Source organism: Tetrao urogallus (genome assembly GCF_951394365.1).
Source record: "Tetrao urogallus genome assembly, chromosome: 14".
NCBI lineage: Eukaryota > Metazoa > Chordata > Aves > Galliformes > Phasianidae > Tetrao > Tetrao urogallus.
The window spans coordinates 8,389,423-8,407,307 of record NC_136827.1 but is presented as its reverse complement, the minus strand read 5'-3'; the positions used below and the strand labels follow the sequence as shown (position 1 = coordinate 8,407,307).

General features: G+C 48.7%; 1 protein-coding gene across 1 annotated transcript in view; it reads right to left on the bottom strand.

Moving 5' to 3' along the window:
- Positions 1-17,885, bottom strand: part of SH3PXD2B (SH3 and PX domains 2B) — a gene marked incomplete at both ends in the record, with an annotated part of 62,948 nt that overhangs the window by 11,874 nt on the left and 33,189 nt on the right. Inside the window, 3 exons of the mRNA XM_079542568.1 lie at positions 2,277-2,302; positions 10,328-10,419; positions 12,754-12,830. Coding sequence (XP_079398694.1) covers positions 2,277-2,302; positions 10,328-10,419; positions 12,754-12,830 — 195 coding nt within the window. The remainder of the gene's footprint in view (positions 1-2,276; positions 2,303-10,327; positions 10,420-12,753; positions 12,831-17,885) is intronic.

Below are 17,885 nucleotides of genomic sequence, written 5' to 3'. Positions count from 1 at the left end.
TCCAGGTGACAGTAATAGAACCAAATTCTGTTTCTTCTGCCAGAAAACATGGAACAGTGAGAGGAGACTCTGAACACATCTGGCAATGCATCAGCTTGTGGCAGTGTTACTGCACATAAACACCTTTCCCTGATGGTTACTGCACATATGCCACAGCCAAATCATACACCAGTGCCATGGTCAGAGTGCTGCACCCTGTCCTGCCAGGACAGGAATCTAGCTTGGGAATTACCCAAACTCTCCATTCCCTCTCTCTCAGTGGTGCTAAGCAAACAGCATCCCAAAGAGCATTTTCTCTTTGCCCTCAGCAGCATCACAGTGTCACTTGTCAACCTGCCATGCCCACAGGGCAAGAGGGAGAGCTGCGCATAAGCCCACTTTGCTAATGGGCTTATTGGAAATGAGATGGCAGAACAAAGCTCCATACACTAACTGCAGAAAAACTCCTGCTTCTCCAACAGCCAGTGTCCTTAAAAAAAAAATAACTCGTTTCTTTGAGAGCAGAATTTAATTTTTTCCTTCCCCTCAGTCCTAGACAGGTCTTCTTTTCTCCTGCTTAACGGAAGTGATCTAAACACACACTGTTCTCACAGGGAAACATAACATCCCTCCCTTACCCAACAGACATTCCCACTGAGCCATCACACCAGAGACATTTCCAAGACAAGGGATTCTATGTCTGTATTTTACCTCCACTCTATCAAAAGAGAGAAGATGAGAAGAAAAAAAAAAAAAGCACAGCCTGTTTTCATCCCACCCACAGCCAGATGCCTCTCTCTGCCTCCACATAGGCTTGCAGTGAAAGGAATAACTCAGCTTAAAGCAAAACCTTCAGCACATCTCCTCTGACAAAGCCATGTAAGACACACCAACACAGCAGGAGAAAGCTAGTGTGAAAACTGCAGCCTGTGCTTGCAAAAGAGCTTGTGAGAGCTCTAAAGCAGCCCTCGCAAGGCCCAGCTTTGCCAGACATACCTTGCAGCTGTCAGAGTTTGAGAAGATGTTGTCTGAAGGTTTTAACCATGCTGGCAGCCCCATTAGCCAGTCAGGTCATCTGGCTATGACTGGCCCAGAAGAACAAAGCAAAACCAGGAGCCACCACTGGAGCAGACAACATCTGTTTGGCATACGCATCCTACAAGTTGTCTCAGTCAGAAGTTGGGACGGCAGCAGTTCTCGAGGGAGGGATCCAACAGAAAAGAAGGACAGTATTCAGTCTCAAGTCTTCCCTGTTCTTTTTCTCTTGCCTTAGAGAGGAACCCACTCATCTTACAAGTGAAATTTGCTTATACAGCTTAAGGCAGCGTCAACTATCAAGCTCAAAAATCTTTCCACAGCTATTTCAGCAGCATCTCCATTCAGCCACGGCTCAGATCTCTTTTTCCAAAGGTCCTGGTGCCACATACTAACTCCTGCAGCTGTAAGATGCCCTCAGATAACCACTAAAACCAAGGGGCCTTCAGAGATGTGCCCCTGTCCTGAGGAGCAGAGCATCCCAGATTCACCCAGCCACCCAAAGGGTCCCAACCTGGTGCAACCCTGAAGTATAAAGCGCTGCTGTACCAGGAGACTTGCAGCCCCATGGTGGTCACCTCTCAGCTCAAACACTCCTTAGGCCTGAGGGCACTGTAACTCTGTGGTCGCACATACCTGGCTGGAAACAAAGCCCTGTCCTTCTCCTGAGGCTGTGACATGGCACTGTGCCTGCCACACCTCCTCACCACTGCCGCCCTGAGTCCACCAGCCACAACAGAAAGCTACAGGGATGTGACAGCTGATGCAAGGGGCTTGCCCACCACACATAGCAAGTGTCCTGCAGCAAAAGGCAAAGCGAGAGCAAGGCCCAGGGAGCGTGCGGCAGTTACTACCTCTCTGTAGGAAAGAGGTCGTTCTCTGGATAAACCCTGATGGAGGAACAAAATGAGGGGAGACAAGGTGTGAGGGGAGGAGAGACACGAACGCGGGGGTGACTGCAGTGGTGAGTATGACTCAATGAATGAGCAGACAGGTGCCTGCAGCTCTCCCCATCACCCCATCCCTCCATGGGACACCTGCAGGGACAACAAGGAATTTCAGCCTTCATGTCCTCAATGCCATTTCCTCTTTAGAAGCACACCAGGAGGCAGGGATGGGGCATGGAGAGGACTTGGCATGTTAGGGAGCCCCATAGGGGTTGGCAGCAGTGCCCATCATGGAGTTAGACCTCTGTGTAGTACTGAGAGGCCCTGTTGGTGGAAGGAGGAGATGGTGAAACTGGAGAGGAGAGGAGTGCTTACCAGATCTCTTCTTTCCAATGGGCTCCCTGAAAAAGAGAAGGAAGAGCATCAATAGTGGGATGGGGACAGCTGGGTTGTTTGCCACAGGAAACCTATGCAGGAGAGCACAGCAGTGCTGGTCCCAGCAGTGCCACTGACCTCCCTCACACCAGCTAACAACCCCACAGGCCAGATAGCAGCCTTGCACCTCTCTCCCTCTCAATGAGTAACTTAATGCTTTTGCTTTCCCCAGAGTGAAGCTTGGCCACTGGTCTGGCTCCTCAGTGACTTACTCTGACAGCCACAACTCCCACCGTGTCACCTGGAAAAGACATGCAGACCAGGATGATTTGGCAGCAGTCAGGAGCAAGGGAAACCCAAACCTGCTCAGCATAGTCCACAGGTGTCACAGGAGTGGACACTACTTTGAATACCAAGAGGAAAATACAGAAGTTGCTCCATATCTTGCACCTCTTCCGGGAGAAGGATAGGCAGCAGGGCTGGGGAAGGGGCAAGCATTTGTGCCTCAAAACAGAACAACTCACTAAAGTGGCGTTGAAAGGATGAACACAAAACAGGAGCTATTCATAGGCACAAGGAGGCACTATGGACAGCAATGGCCATGCTGATGAGATGGGTTAGAAACCAAAGGTCTTGTGTCCCTTCCGTCACCAGAGTGCCAATAAGAAACATGGCTGCTGCACAGCCTCACACCCTGGGCACAACTCACTTCAGGCACAATTAATTCTAGAGCATTTCATGATTAAAAAACAAACAAACCTAAGATAATAGGTGCTGAGACAAACCTCAAACAATTACAGACGACAAACCAAAGCACCAAACTAGGCGAAATCCAAACAAATGCACCAGCCCCATCCACAGCTCCAACGGCAATGGTCCCTGCTGCTACGAAAGATCTCTCAACGCTTTCACATAATTTCTCACTATTGCCTTGAAATGCTGCACTAGAACAGGGTGACGAGAGCAGGTGAACATGCTGGAGGTGGCAGATGGGCACCACATCCTTGTGCTGATGGGAAGGACTGCTGCTTTTCCCTGACATCTGCTAAGCTTATTGCTTTAACTCATCCCCCTGCTTCCTTTCTGACTGTCTGGGTGAGGGGGCAAGGAAGAAGCTGTAATTTCACTTTGCTGCTGGGTTGTTCCTGGCACAGATACAAAGAGACACAGCTGTGAACACCAGCCCACCACCTCAGAGGACAGAAGAACTCAGACAGGACAGGAAACTCTGACAGACTGCCAGCAGCATCTCCTCCTGCTTTGTTTCTCATGGGCCGAAGAAAGGCATGCAACAACGTGCACATACAGCCTCCTGGAAACAGGTGCCTCCAAGCAGAGAGGGAAAGGCTGCCTGCTGCTGGGAAACTCATCTAGCCCTCACCTGCACCAGTGTCCACATAAACCAGGCAGCCACAGCACAAGGACAAGGTACCAGCATATAATGATGGCAACATGCCACCAAGCAGCCACACAGAGCTCTCCAAGAGGTAACACCCAGGAGAGTTCTCCAGCTGCTCACCAGGGCTTTCCCATCTCCCTGTCAGGGACACTGAAGACATGGGTTATTGTGTAACAGTAATCTCACTTAAAACACTGAGCCAAATTGCATTAGGGTGCAGTAGGCTCAGTTCAGCATCCTTCAGGAATGTAATAATCCCTAAGTGCAATCCTTAAAGGAAACTCACTAGCAGAGAACACTTTGGGTCAGTAAATACTTCTATGTCAAAATATTCTCATCACAGTCTTCCACAGTGAGTCAGACAGCATCTCCCTGGTGCCAGCAATAGGAAGGAGACGAGGAGCACAAGGCTGCAGGCAGGTTTGAAACCAAAAAAGCAGGCTGTTCTTCAACAATATGTAGGTGTAAGCCATTAATCTCCTACTTCAGGATGTTGTGGATGCTAAAGGTTTTTACAGGCTTCCGAGGTTGTACCTCAGGCATGAAATATTAATTAGAAAACCAGGAAAACTATAACAGTGCCTAGAGAAGAGCTGCTACAAGCTTGCTTGACTTCAAGAAACCGCTGCGGTCTGGTGGCTGCTGGATTAGGGAGGCAGCTACATGACACAGACATGGTTCTGCAGTGAGCATGCAGCAGAGCCTACCTTGCAGTGGGACTCTGTAATGCCATAATGGGATAATAGTAGCAGGGTGACAAAGCCTTTGGCTACAGCAAATGAGAACGAACCCAAATGCAGCAGCCACAGAATGAAGTAGAGAGCTGCTTACCTTTAGGAGGCATCAGGTAGACAGGGATCTCCAGCAAGAGATACCCTCAGCTCCACCCAGCCAACCCATAAATGAGGTCTGGGAAGGAGTGGATTCTGGGTCCACCCCTTCTGCTCATTCAGCTGCATTGCATGCACCTGAACTCCCCTGAGTTGGCCCTGCCTTCCCACCAGGTGCTCAATCACTGCTCCAAGCTGTGACTTAGCATTTCCACTACACACTCACATGAGGGAGATCGCGTGGAAGGGTCTTGGGACAAAGGCCCTGGCACAGCACGGCACTTGCAGACCTCAGCAGCACCCATGCTGCCCCATAGCTACAGCCAAGTGGCAGAGTGGGAGAGGGACAGCAAAGCACAAACACGAGGATGACAACTCCAGCTGCTGCAATGCCAATCATGCAGCTCGCAATCAGCAAGCAAGATGAGATAGGTCTGAAGTCACCGTTCCAAGAAAATATTTCCTGCAGAAAAGTCTATTTCTTGTAAATAATAATAAGCCCTTCTATAGAACAGCACTGCCATCAAAAAAGCTCTCAGGAGGCAGCTCAGCTTGTAAGTATTCAGCAAGCATAGAGATGTTAGAAGTCATAGAAGTCATAGCAAGACAGGCTGAGAACTGGAGTACAGGGCACTGTTTAAGAGAGCTGATGATCAGCAAATACTCCGCTGAATGAGGCCCCTGCTCCCAGCTGCAGTGCCAATACCACTCTTGTGTTTAACTGCTGGAGAGCTGTCTGAGCCAAACCTGTGGGTTCAGAAGGCTGCCCTGTGCCCTGTAAGCATACAAAATCAAGTACTCTGTTCACACAAGGAGCTTGTGATGCAGTAAACCATGTTTATGCATAGTGGCTTCAGACCCATTACTATTTCTTTCTGCTGTCACCTGGAAAGGACAGTTCTCAGCCAAGAATGATGGAGACCACTATTTTGGAGCTGAGATCTAGCCTGAGCTCCTGGTGAATCTGCACGTAGGCACCAGCAGCACCGCAAAACAAACAATTCCTTATACAAGCTGTAATTTGTCTGGAGAGCAGGACACGGTTCAAAAGCCACAAGGCAACAAGCATCCTTATCCAAACCAACATCTGTCAACTCAGGGAGCTTGAGTTTATGGGCAAAAGGAATGGCTCCCTTTATGGGACAACCACTGCATCCTACAGCAAGGATTTGAGCTCTTCTTTTTCTGTTAAATCCCTGCTCTCCTGGCCAAGGAGTTCAAGCCCCAACTCAGACACTGCGCGAGTATGATGAGGAAAACTTTTCCTCCTGGGACAACTCCACTACAGGAAAAGGTAAGCAGGTTAAAAGCTCCAGGGAAGCAGGAAGGAAAGAGATTTCTTCGGGGGAGACACTGGTTATGAGTCTGTTCTTCACATTTATGGAAATACGGCCAAGGAACAGATTTGCTCTCTATTGCAGTGCTGGAAATATGCTTGTCTAGCACTGTCTTTGGGTGCATTGGACCTAACACAAATCTTTCACCTGCCAATGGCTGCTGGCACAGTGGCCCTAAGCAGGACCTTTCAATCACTCATATGGAGACAAGCTGGCACAATCAAATCTCACCAGCTCTCAAATCTCACCGACTCATTTTGGCTCAGCTCTCCCTTCACTGATTTACTGGGGCTAGTGACTGCCTGGAGTCCTCATCAGTCTGCGTATGGGAAGCAATCCGTTACTAATCCACTGCCACCCCCACTCACTGCCCAGCACCGCAATCTTAGCATTAATAGAATCATGAAGGGCTGCTGAGCTTTTGCTGCAGGCATAACCTAATTAGCAGCACATGCTCTCATCTGGTTGTGCCCCAGCTCCTCACCACACACCTCCTGCAGACCTCCATCCCAGCAGCAGAGCTGCGCTGCCCTTGGAACACCCCAGGTCCCCCTCTGTAGCCTGGCTGGAAGAGGAATTTGTCCTCACTGTGTTTGCATGGAGCTCTAGGCACACAGGGCAGCTGGACTGATGGGGAAGTATCCACCTCCACTGCCATCTGCTCTAAGGGTCACCAACCCTTAAAAGACCCTCAGTGAGCTGGTGCTCGGACTGCTCCCACACCAACTCTGAGCTAAGCTGTAGCACACTGGCCAAGGAGCACACAGCAGACTTTCAACACCGCCCTCTCTTTCTAGAGGGACACTAGGACTACACCTAGCATGTAAGGGAAAAGCTGCTTTAGAGAAGGACAAGAGGACTTATTTACGTATTTTGAAGACGCTGGTATCTCCTGAAGCCAGTAGTTTTTAAACCACAAATCCACAGTGTGTGCAGAGAGGTGCCGGAGGACAACTTTTAGGCACGACACTGGATAATAAATTTGCTCTACAGGTTCCTATGCTGGAAAAAAAACAACAGCAATTGGGGGTTCATATCCTGAAAGGTTCAGAACAACAACCGTTAGTGTCTTACAAAAGACAGAATGCCCAGCTACCAGAAAGAGAACAGTCTTTACTGCAAGATGCCTCTCACAAGGAGCTCATCTCCACAGCCCTGAGAAGCACATGAGAGCTCCATTCCCATTTCTCCTCACTCGTACAGTACAGACAATTACTGAAGAGTCCCTCAGGATCTTGCTGCACTACAGAGTTGACCTGGGCTCCTGTGGGTGAGCAGCAAGCAGCTGAATGCCTTGGCTCAGCAGTGGCTTTGTGCCCAGCAGCTCAGATGTCCCCAGCCTTATCCTAGCAGCTCTCTGCTGTGGTCAAAAACTGCTTGAAATTGAAAAAGTGTGGTTGAGGGGTGAGAGGCACACATAGCAAATTCCCACCTCAGCAGTCGAACATTCTGCTGCTGGTCAGACCTGCTGAGATCTGCAGCAAGCAGGAATTTGTTGAGTTTTCTCCTTTGAAACTATGGCTTTCATACGGCTTCTATACAACACTGGGGAGAAAAAATCCACAGCCCCACTGATTGCTATCTTTCTTATTCCATAAGATTTCTCTTCTTTCCCCCACTCCCAGAGCCACCTTTTCCCAAATTCAACCAATCCCTCCAGATTACAGTCCCTCTTTTCCCCTCTGTGGGCTCACTGAGTTATCTCAGTCCAGAGCTTGCTGGACAGAGCTCCATGTCATGAAAGCCACTGAGCATCTCTGCCAGCGGAAACACCACAACCTCAGCCCACTCCTGTTTGAAGTGGTCCCTCTGGGCAGGAGGATGCTGGAAAGTTGGCGAGTGTGTGTGGATGGGATGGAGCAAGGGCTTCACCTCCCTCTTCCACCCCTTTAGCACTGCAGACTCCTGTCTCAGCTCAGCTTTTAGCTATGATCTATTGCCCAATTGGAAGCAGTGGAGGAAAAAAGATGCATTTGACTCTTTCCCTCTCCATTCAGACTCCTTCTCCTTTGTCTCCCTCTGTGCATGCCAGCAGCAGCGCAAGAGGCTGTAAAAAATGAGAGATTGAGAAAAGTCACAACTTTCAGGTCAGTAACCAGTGACTGGATTTTGTTGGTGTTCTCTCAAAACCAGCAGACACTGTATGGAAGCTGCACTGCAGGAGAGCACAAGGAAAGCCTTGGATCTGCCCAGGAAAAGCTCCAGTGTTAGGGAAACAGATACCAGAGGAGCCCAGAGACAGATATGTGAGCTGTCCAGCCTCCTCTTTCCAGTACAAAGATCCAAGGATTAATTCACCTTTTGCAGTTAAACAGAGCTCCATGGACTGCAGGCTACTGCAGCTCTTGAAAGTGGCTTCACATCTCAGCATGATGTGAGTGAGGCAGATCCTCCTCTGCATACCCCGGGAAAAAGGCAGCACCCATCACCAACACCATCTACTGCTCTGTGCTGCAACCTGGGACAGGCCCTGAGATGTCAGCCAGGGAAACCAAGGCACAGGGAGGGACAGGGAGCAGAAACACTCCCAGCCACAGTGCCACATCAGCGGCGGCTTGGCTTGGCACAAAGCGTGCTGACCAGTCTTTTTTTCATCCCTCATTCCCACCTTCCAGCCACCCATCATAAAAGTTGCCTTTTTTTTTTTTGGTTTTTTTTTTGTTGTTTTCTTTTCTCCTCTCGTGGCCTGGCTCCCTTTCAAATTCCCAGAGAAAAGTATTTATCTGCTTTATGAATGATGACATCCGGCCAAACCCCAGACATGCCATCACGTCTGATCCAGCCCAGCCGTCCATCACTGCTCCCATATCGTTATTGGTTCGCTGGCCGCATGCCAGCACACAGGGCTCAGGAAAGGGCTCCCACCAATCTCTCCAGAGGAGAGAGCCAAGGACTTTTATTAATTAGCATTTTGAATTGTAGCTAATAAATACCCCTCTGGCATTCAGGCTGGGATATGAAACACAACAAAGACGTCCTTGAGATGCTGCAACGTTTTGCTGCTGGAGGCAAACGGATGAGAGTTACCTCCTATGTCTTTCTGCATACTGCAAACTCACCTCTGCTCCCAGGAGAGCAGTGGAAGGCAGCTCATCTCATCGCTGCATTCTGCAACCCCTCACTCGCTCATCCAACCAGTGCTCCAGTGGCGAAACACACAGCAATTCTGCGGCACAGGCACCCTACAACCTCCTGTGTGTGCTGGCGTCCCAACCCCAGCCACTTTCAGTAGGTAACTCCCTCTGCAAAGCCGCTCATCAACTTCTTGCACAGGGCTCAGATTCATGCTCCCTGTACCCTAAAACAGCTCCAGCTTCTGTTAACTCCCATGAAAATCCCCACCCATTGTCCCCGCAAGCTTATGTTGTTCTTGCACCTCTTGCTTGCCCCTGAGCTGCTGTCTTTGTTGACAGCCAACTATCAAGTCAGGTTAAGTGCTGAGCAATAACAGGGCAGGATGGATAAGAGGACCAGCTGACAGCATGCAATTAGTTAATGGGCTGCAGGGCCCTCAGACCAATCTCATCAAGTGACTGTGAGCTGCAGAAGGAATGACAACAGGCCAAGAAAGGGGAATCAAAGGAGGAAAACAAGGATGGAGGAAGGGGGGAATTAAAGCACACACACAAAAAAATTCTAAAACCCAGAGAGAAGATAAAATCCACACAAGCATAACGCTTCCCTAAGGACCCCAAAGACTCAATGTTCCTGCTCAGAGGAGAAAAACAAAATCCCTGTATCTATCTCCACATCCTTCCAATACAGAATGATGTCAAATCAATTTACTGCCTTATCCTTGCACAATTAATCAAGCCTCCTCCATTTCTCAACCTTCACTAGAGCTACGCATAGTGTCACAAGCAGCATAAAGAGAGAGCTGCATAGCAGGAGATGAAAGCAGCTGCTCAGATTTATGCTGCTTGTGATTAGTAAGAGATGGGTGGCTCCTGGCCAAAGCAGCTCATAGTCACAAGACTTATAACCACACAGAGTTGCGTAAGGCACGCGAGATTCCTTGCAAACATTCTCTGTTTTGCATGGAAAAAGTCAGCAGTGATTACGGATGGAGCTCACAGACATGGCTGGAGGAAAGAGCCCTTGAATGAGGCAGAGGATATTAGCAGTCCCAGCCTAAGCACTGCCATGTGAAATGAGGTTTTTCAGTTTACCGTGTTTCTGAAACCAGCATTGTACACGCAGAAAGCAGCACTGTGCCTGGCTGTCTCAAGGGGACATCAACACTTGTTGGTGTCCCAGAGTGGCGCACCCACTGTACTGCTAGGGATGGTACACCAGGCTGAGCGGGTGAGGGTGTTCACCTGAGCTGCACAGCCCCTGTTCCCTCCCCAAAGAAGTATTCAAATCCCACATCTGTGACTCCTGGGAGGATCTCTAAAGAGATGTTGGACTCCTGGATGCTGGCAAGCAGAAGGCAATTTGTGTTTCATCACCACCCTGGTGGCAGCAGCCACCCAACCAACTTACTCTTTGGGGGGAGTCAAGTCGTCAGGTCGGGTCTCAAAGAACTGAAGAACCTCCTCACACTGGGAGATGTAGGGAGGCAGCTGGATCAGAGCCTGCGGTGAAACAGAGACACTGGTGATGTGAAGCACTGCCACCTGAGCATGGAGCCTCGGAGTGCAGGGTCACAGCTCCGTGGAGCACTGTGCTCATGGGAAGGAACAGAGCCACCAGCAATGGTGACTGCAAAAAGGGAAACAGATGTGCAACTGGAGATCTGAAATCATCCCGAAGATGTTTGACCCTCCATGTGCTGTTACAACAGTCTCACAAAAGGAGTGAGGGCAAACAGAATCTGTATCAGAGACAAAGCCGCATCTGCATAGCCCTGGGGTTACTGCACAGATCAGATGTGGCTCCATCCTGACCTAATTGCTGGCCCCCAAAAGCCTTCCAGCCATTCGGCATACAGTCACTCACTGCCAGCACAGCAGACGGTCAGACCACTAATCACAGCCCCTCTGCAAACAAGATCATGTGAGAGAAACAGGAGAGAGAAAACCACTCACTCCATGGCTTTTGTGTGCAGAAAACGGCTATTCGAAGAGCAGGATCTGCACGGATGCCATTCCCATGAGGGTACCACTCCCCAGCACCAAGCATCCCGTGATCGAGACATCTTCCTGTGCCAAAATTCCCCTGATTCTGCAATGTGGAGAAGGCTCCACACCCTCTGATAGCAGGCAACGATCACAGAAAACATCTTATGATGGGAGGACAGAAGACAAGATTCATAGCTCAGTTCATTTTTCAAGACATGAGGATGCAACTGGCCAATGGATCTCTGCAGCTGTGGCTACAAACACAAGATCATGACTCGCATGATGTCTGTCCCACTTCTGGCTTTGTCACCAAAAAGACAGAACTGACAAGGGCCATTAGCACATGACTTTGTGTTGGAATCACAGCAAGTCAATTCTGTTATTTAGTGAAGACAAATACACCTCACTGCATCGGAATCCATTTGCCAGGGCTCTCCAGAGACTTCCTCCCCATTTCTCACCAGGGGACAGCAAGAAAGCAAAATCTTTCCTAAGCAGTTTCCTCTAGGAACCTATTCACAACAGATTTGCTTAGCCCTCAACTCAGCAGGCCAGAACAGATTCTGCATTTTTGCTCTTCGCCAACACGCAATGTGCCCCTGCAACAAACTGAGCAGGGAGAGCACACTGGGACAGCAGGTCCAGGTTCTGCAGCACAACGTGCCCTGGAGGAGCTGTCTCTGCTCATACTGACCCTATGCTCATCTCTCGGCTCTGCAGCTCTTTGGTTCCACGCCCACCTTCGAGCTCAGCAGCAGCTTTATGGTTAATGGCAAGCAACTGGAAGGCCAGATTCGGTGTGCATTTTTTACTTGGCAATGCATTAATGTGAGGAGGAGAGAGCAGCTCTCTAAGTGGGTCATATAACATCAGCCATTATGTTCCAGTTGTTAAGTCAAATGGATTCATTATATTTTATACCATTAATGGCATCATTCTGAAACAGACAGCTGCAGCATCTTTTCACTTAGGGACCTTCTCTTCTCAAAAATTAAATTTACTGCTGTGTGTCTGTGTGGAGCTGGTGTATTTCAATGACGCAGATGACAAGGGGCTGGAGCCAAGCAGCGATGCGCATCATCAGCATCCTGGTGCCACTCTGTTTGGACCTCACAGGTCCAAGCTCACCTTGCACCCTATCTCCATCACTCTGCTGTCATCTGCAGTCCTGGCCCTCTGTGATTTTCACTTGTAGTCCCACGGCACAGATGTTCAAGACCCCTTCACTAATTCACCTTTACCCTTGTACTTGCTCCTGCAGCCACAACAACCTTCTCCTAGGGTCTGGCTGAGTCCTCAGACCCACAGTTCCTCTCGTCATGCAAAGTCATCACTACGCCTCCCACTGCTGTGGAACATGACAAGCATTTCACTGTTTCCCCATCTTCTCCCTCAGGCTTTCAACAGTATTCAAAATGGATTTTGGAAGCACCAATCCCACTTCTGGACCATCTCATGTCTGCTCTAAGTGTCAGTGCCCTTCCTTGACATGGTGAGACCTGGTATGATTTACATGAAATAATTTTTTGTGGACTTTATTTTTCCCAGGGAAAACAAAAAAATAAAGAAACAAAAAACAACCCTAATATTATAATCTGCTTTATACCTTAGCACAGTCTTGTATGTGGATGAAATTGTCTCAGCCTTACTGGAAAAAGATCACAATCAGCTGTCTCTTGCCTCTATATGACCACTGGATGGGTTTTCTTCACCAAAAAGGTTTGATGGTGAGAGAAAGAGCTCACCCTCCACATTCTCCCAGTAGTGGAACATCACTGTATCAGAAGGAAGGACTGAGCCTGATCAAGGTGGCTTCACCTTTGGTCAATGCTAGAAATCCTCCCTTACCTTGCAGTACTCATCAATAGGTATCAGGCGCTTGACTGCAACGTCGCGGATGTGACTCCGGCGGAAGAGGATCTTCCCTGAAATAGGAGAGACAAAAGAAGAGAGCAGGTCAATGCAGTGCTCAGGGACAGTCTGTTCTGAGTCACTCCATCAGGACATTTTCCTCGTGCATCTCACAAAAAGCACCACACCTACAGCGTGTTCCCTCTTGTGCATTAAATCCCATATTAGAACAAAAGATATTTAAAATGGCAAGCACGTTCAAGTAGAGAGAAGAGGAACCAATTACCAGCAAAGCACATGCCCATCTCCCCTCACCAGTGTGGCAATGAAGGAGGAGCATGTGCCTGATACCTTACTGCCTGTTGGCAAGCACAGTGTACATAGACAAGTCCACTGACAAACTCCGCCAGCCGGAGAGGTGGACATCTCTGCAACAGGGACATCTCTGCAACAGGGACATCTCTGCAACAGGGACATCCCCGCAACAGAGACATCCGTCCCCCACTGCTGGCTACAGGCTCTGGGTTCCCTCACAGCACTTGGCTCCAGCGTGGGCAGCTGCCAAGGCAGGGGGTTCTCCCTGTGCAGCTCCGGTGTCGAATCGGTCCTTGAAGCCGCAGTGTCGGGACTGCAGCCCTGAGTCAGACCTATAGGATTTTCCTTCCTGTCTGGGGTTTATTTTTGTTCTCCATTAATGGGATCCTCTTGCCACTCCACTTCCTCCCCTCTTGCTTGTGGTACGGCCCTGTTTCCTTTGAAGTCTAATGAGTCCTAAGTGCTTCAAGCTGCTCTCACAGAGAACAGCTTCTCTGGCTTTTAATGAGACAAAAGCCATTAGCGGACAGTGAAACAGATACACACAGAGACTCCGTGATCAAAAGCACTGGTGCGTGGTAGCATTTCAGACTTTCAGTGCTCCACGAACCTACGCTGGCACTTTTGCAACAGAATAACGTGAAAAAATTGTGATTTGGGAGGGAGTTATAAAGTTCCCACAAGTTCCTTCTGACATCTCCTCCACCTATGTTTCATTTTGTCCCTACAGGAGTCTCAGATCCCACCCCCAAACCCACAGTGTACAACTGATGTGTCTGTGCACGCAGACAAGGAGGAAATAAATCAGAAGCCAAACAACAGCACAACATCACAAAATGGGAAAGCACTCCAAAAAGTCACTGAGCCCTTCCCTGTGCCGTGGCTCCCCTCAGCCCCTCCAGCAAGCACTCCCACGACCTGTGGCAGCACTGGAACCAGGGCTGGATGCTACCAAGGTGCCTGTGAACAGGATGAGTTAAAATGATCCCATGCCTATCAAAGCTTTAATACCTTCCACTACTGTCTGACTCCAGTGTGCATGATTTGTGCAGCCTGCCAACACGTTTTTTAAGAAGACAGGAACTAAAACAACCCAATTTCAGCCTGCACAGAGCATGAATCAGAACATTATGGAGAAGCCAAATCTCCTATTAGGCTCAGTTAATGCAGAATGCCTTCAAGACTGGGCTCTCAAAGGGAGCACACAGCAATCACACTCAGTACTAGCTCCGTGCTTGCCCTTAAGTGAAATGCAAAGGATCAGACTGCTCGTATCAGCACTGCTCCTCATTTATGTTCCACTGACAGCAGAGGGCTGAGACATTCACAGTGGGAAATACTCTTGTCTGAAATGCATTCCATCTTGCAGCCCGCCACAGCCACGTCTGGCAATCTTTGTGATACAGTGGAAAATAAAAATCCCCCTCTATTTGATCTGTCTTTTAGAAGGTTGAATAGTCTGGGAACATCAGTTGTCTGGGAAGACCGGGAAGGAAAGGGAGCCACAACCAGGCTGGACCTCCCTCCCTTGATAGCAATGATTTTCCATCAGAAGAGCAAATGTTCAACAGTTATGTCATCTGCAGTCATGGTGTATTTGCTGCACATATTTCTATTTGAATGACTGATGATTTTTAAAAAGACGAATTGATAGAAATAGTTTTGTTGCCAATTGTAAAGAATGGCTCTTTAGTTCTTATGTCTGCCAAAATCACTGGTGGGTGTGCATATTCCAAATGTCTAAAATAACACACTCTGGGTGTGGGAATATTTAAATGTTTAACAAACAGATGTTAGTGAATAATAATAAAAAAAATATAGTTACGAGGGAATAAATACATCACAACAACTGAAGTGATCTTAAATTAGCCCAGGCACAGAGCATATGAAACAGCAGGAAAGCCAGCTCGTCGCTTGACTGGCTCTAGATCTAGTATTCTTCAACAATGAAGTTTATTTTCTAACAGAAAGCTGTTTTCCCATCAAAATGCCTAATTAACATAATTATAGGCCCTCCAGTGCTGCCAAATACAGCTGTCTAAATCCTTTACTTGAAAAGCAAGAGAGAGCAGGAAATTACTTCCCTCCTGGGTCAATGAGATGCAGTGTTTTCCTGGGTACACTTTCTATAGGCCCTACCCTCAAAATGAGAATAAGAGTGCTGCCACTGGGGCCTTTCACGTGGCTGAAGACCATACAGTACAAGAGAAGCGCATGGCATTATTCATGTCCTATCTGCATCCCTCCTTGCCACAGCTCCTGCCCTCAGCCCCAGCACAAAAAGTATAGGTGGGACAAGGCAAAGGAAGGCAATTCTGCACAGCTCACTGCTGCAGCAATCTCCACCACCTCTTCAATCCTGTCACATCTCCAGCACGTAGAAATTATTCCATTTTCCTACTTACCTGCATTTAGTGTTAATGCACGCACAAACAGAGCAAGGACTCTCCCCTCGTTTGCACAAGAAAGGTCACCGCAGGAGAAAGTGCAGTAAAATGCAATGCCCTTCATGCACACAAAGCTGTGAGCAGATTTTTATCACCTGGGAATATGTCGAGCAAGTTGACAATTTAGGAAGTGTTCTTTCTTCAGTTGCATATACACTTCACTTTATCCCAGTGAATACATTTGTGAAGTGCTACATTACCTTACTATCACTGTAGCTGCTCTGAAGCATCACACCTGCCTTCCTTGATATGTATTTGCTTCACAGCAGAAGTTAGGTGTCTTGCAAGCATATGTTCTCCAAGAGTAACGTGGCAGCATTATTATTCTTAATTAGTATTCTGACGGGAGGAATCTGACTAGCGCAATGCACGCTTTACAGTTAGAAGGAATCAAATTCTAAGGAAAGCTGAAATATAAGCAACTCCTTAAAAATCAAAGCAAACGAAGTCTCTTTTCACCGATTTTCAGTGCAGAAGTGGGAGAATGTTCCCTGCCTCCGTCTCCATCTACACCTGGTACCACATTTACACACTTACTGGCTTTTTGCAGCTGTTGAGGAAGACTGAGCGGTGCAGAATGGTTTATTATTATAGGATTGCTCTGAGGTAACAAGGATTAGTTTCATTTAGAAAGAAGGAAGACACCATAAATATTTACATCAATAAGACATCAAAGACAAAATCAAACTTCACCATAAAAAGACTGAAAGTACTCAGCTTTTTATGCCAGGCTTTCCAGCACCCATTCGGTGCTTTGTGCATAACACAGAAACAGCTGGGACAAATGAGGGACCTCCATCACAGCATCCCCAGCTGCCCCCTGTCCCCACAGATACCCCCACGAGGGGCAGCCCTGGGCAGGGGATTTACCAAAGGGGAAAACTACCAAGTGTACCTGATGCCAGCTGCAGGCACTCCTCCTGCTCTTTCCCCTTGCTGTGCCTGACCTCTTCTCCCTCCTGTTCTGACCTGCTGATACAATCTGATCAGCTCTGATGCTCACTTTGTTCCAGTCTTCCATTTCCTCTTTCCCTGCCCCAAGCTCTCTGCAGACAGGAGGGAGCCAATATGGTTCTTTGCCTTGCTAGGAGGGAAGCCTGGAAAACCACTGAGAGCCTTGATGCTGCTTTCAGACTCCATCAGTGAGCACAGCTCATGGCCTCCTGGGACATGATGCTCCCTGGCTACACAGCTCTGTGTAGGTGTGCTCCTCCTTTCTTCCCCTTTTCTGCAGGGACATTCCTGCCCCTCCAGCACTGCCACTCGTTTCCACCTACCATGGCCAGAGGCACCCACTGTCAGGAATTCACCCAACATGATGGATAGGCAGCAAATCCATCCAATGCATCCCTGTAGGCCTCATGCATTCCCACAACACAGCCTAGTGATGTGCCTGTCCATTTCCACCTAGCAGTACTGGTAGCTGGAGACAGGGCAGCAAAGGGAAGAGCTGAATGCAGCAGATAACATCTTCTGTTACCAATTATATGGCAGTTTCCAAATGTCACTGTCATCAGTTACTGTAAGCTGCTGGCTGGCTGCCCAAAGAGAGCCATACACGCGCCCAGAGATGAAGGGACAAGTACAGGACAACAAAAGATGATGCACGAAGAGGTGGGAGAGGTATCTTCACTTCCAACCAGTTTAAAGCATGAATCTGGTTTCTGCTTGTCTCATGCCATATCCAAGTTAACAGATTTGTAAGTGAGCATCTTCATGCTTTGTCCCACGCTGTGTGTCACCCTATGGACTTTTCCTGGAAAAACAGCCATGCTGCTGGCACGGTTTCTGTCAAACCCCTCCTGAAGGTTTTCCTTTCCTGCAATCTCAGCACTCCCTTTCCCCACAAAACCCCATTACAAGAGTGCTTCGATGACACAGGGCAGCCAGGACACAGGGGGACAACCCGCCGCCTCTTACTCCCCACTCAGCAGGAAACTCAGAGGAGCAGAGGTTGCCCCTCTGCATTTAAGCTGCACATCACTGGGCTGAGCACTTTGACAGCAGAAAGAACACTGTTGGGCCATTCTGTACCCAGCTGGACAGGAGCAGGAGGATGCTGGGAGGACACGAGCTCTGCTCACAAAAACCCTCTGGAGTCAGAAAGTTTCTGCTCTCCTAGGACTGGCAAAAAAGCCCACAACTCTTTGTGGATAATCAAAATCACTTTATCTGGTGGACTGAGAGCAAAGGGCGCTGCAGGAGCTCAGGAGAGGGCTGGGGAGTGATGATTCATCAGGGACTGCACAGTGTCAGAGCACAGCTGGGCAAAGGGTTGATAAGGATGTGGGTCTCCACATGGTACGAGACAGAGCAGGCAGCCCATGAGAGGGATCCATCTCTCTAAGCAAACAGGTAGGGAAGAAG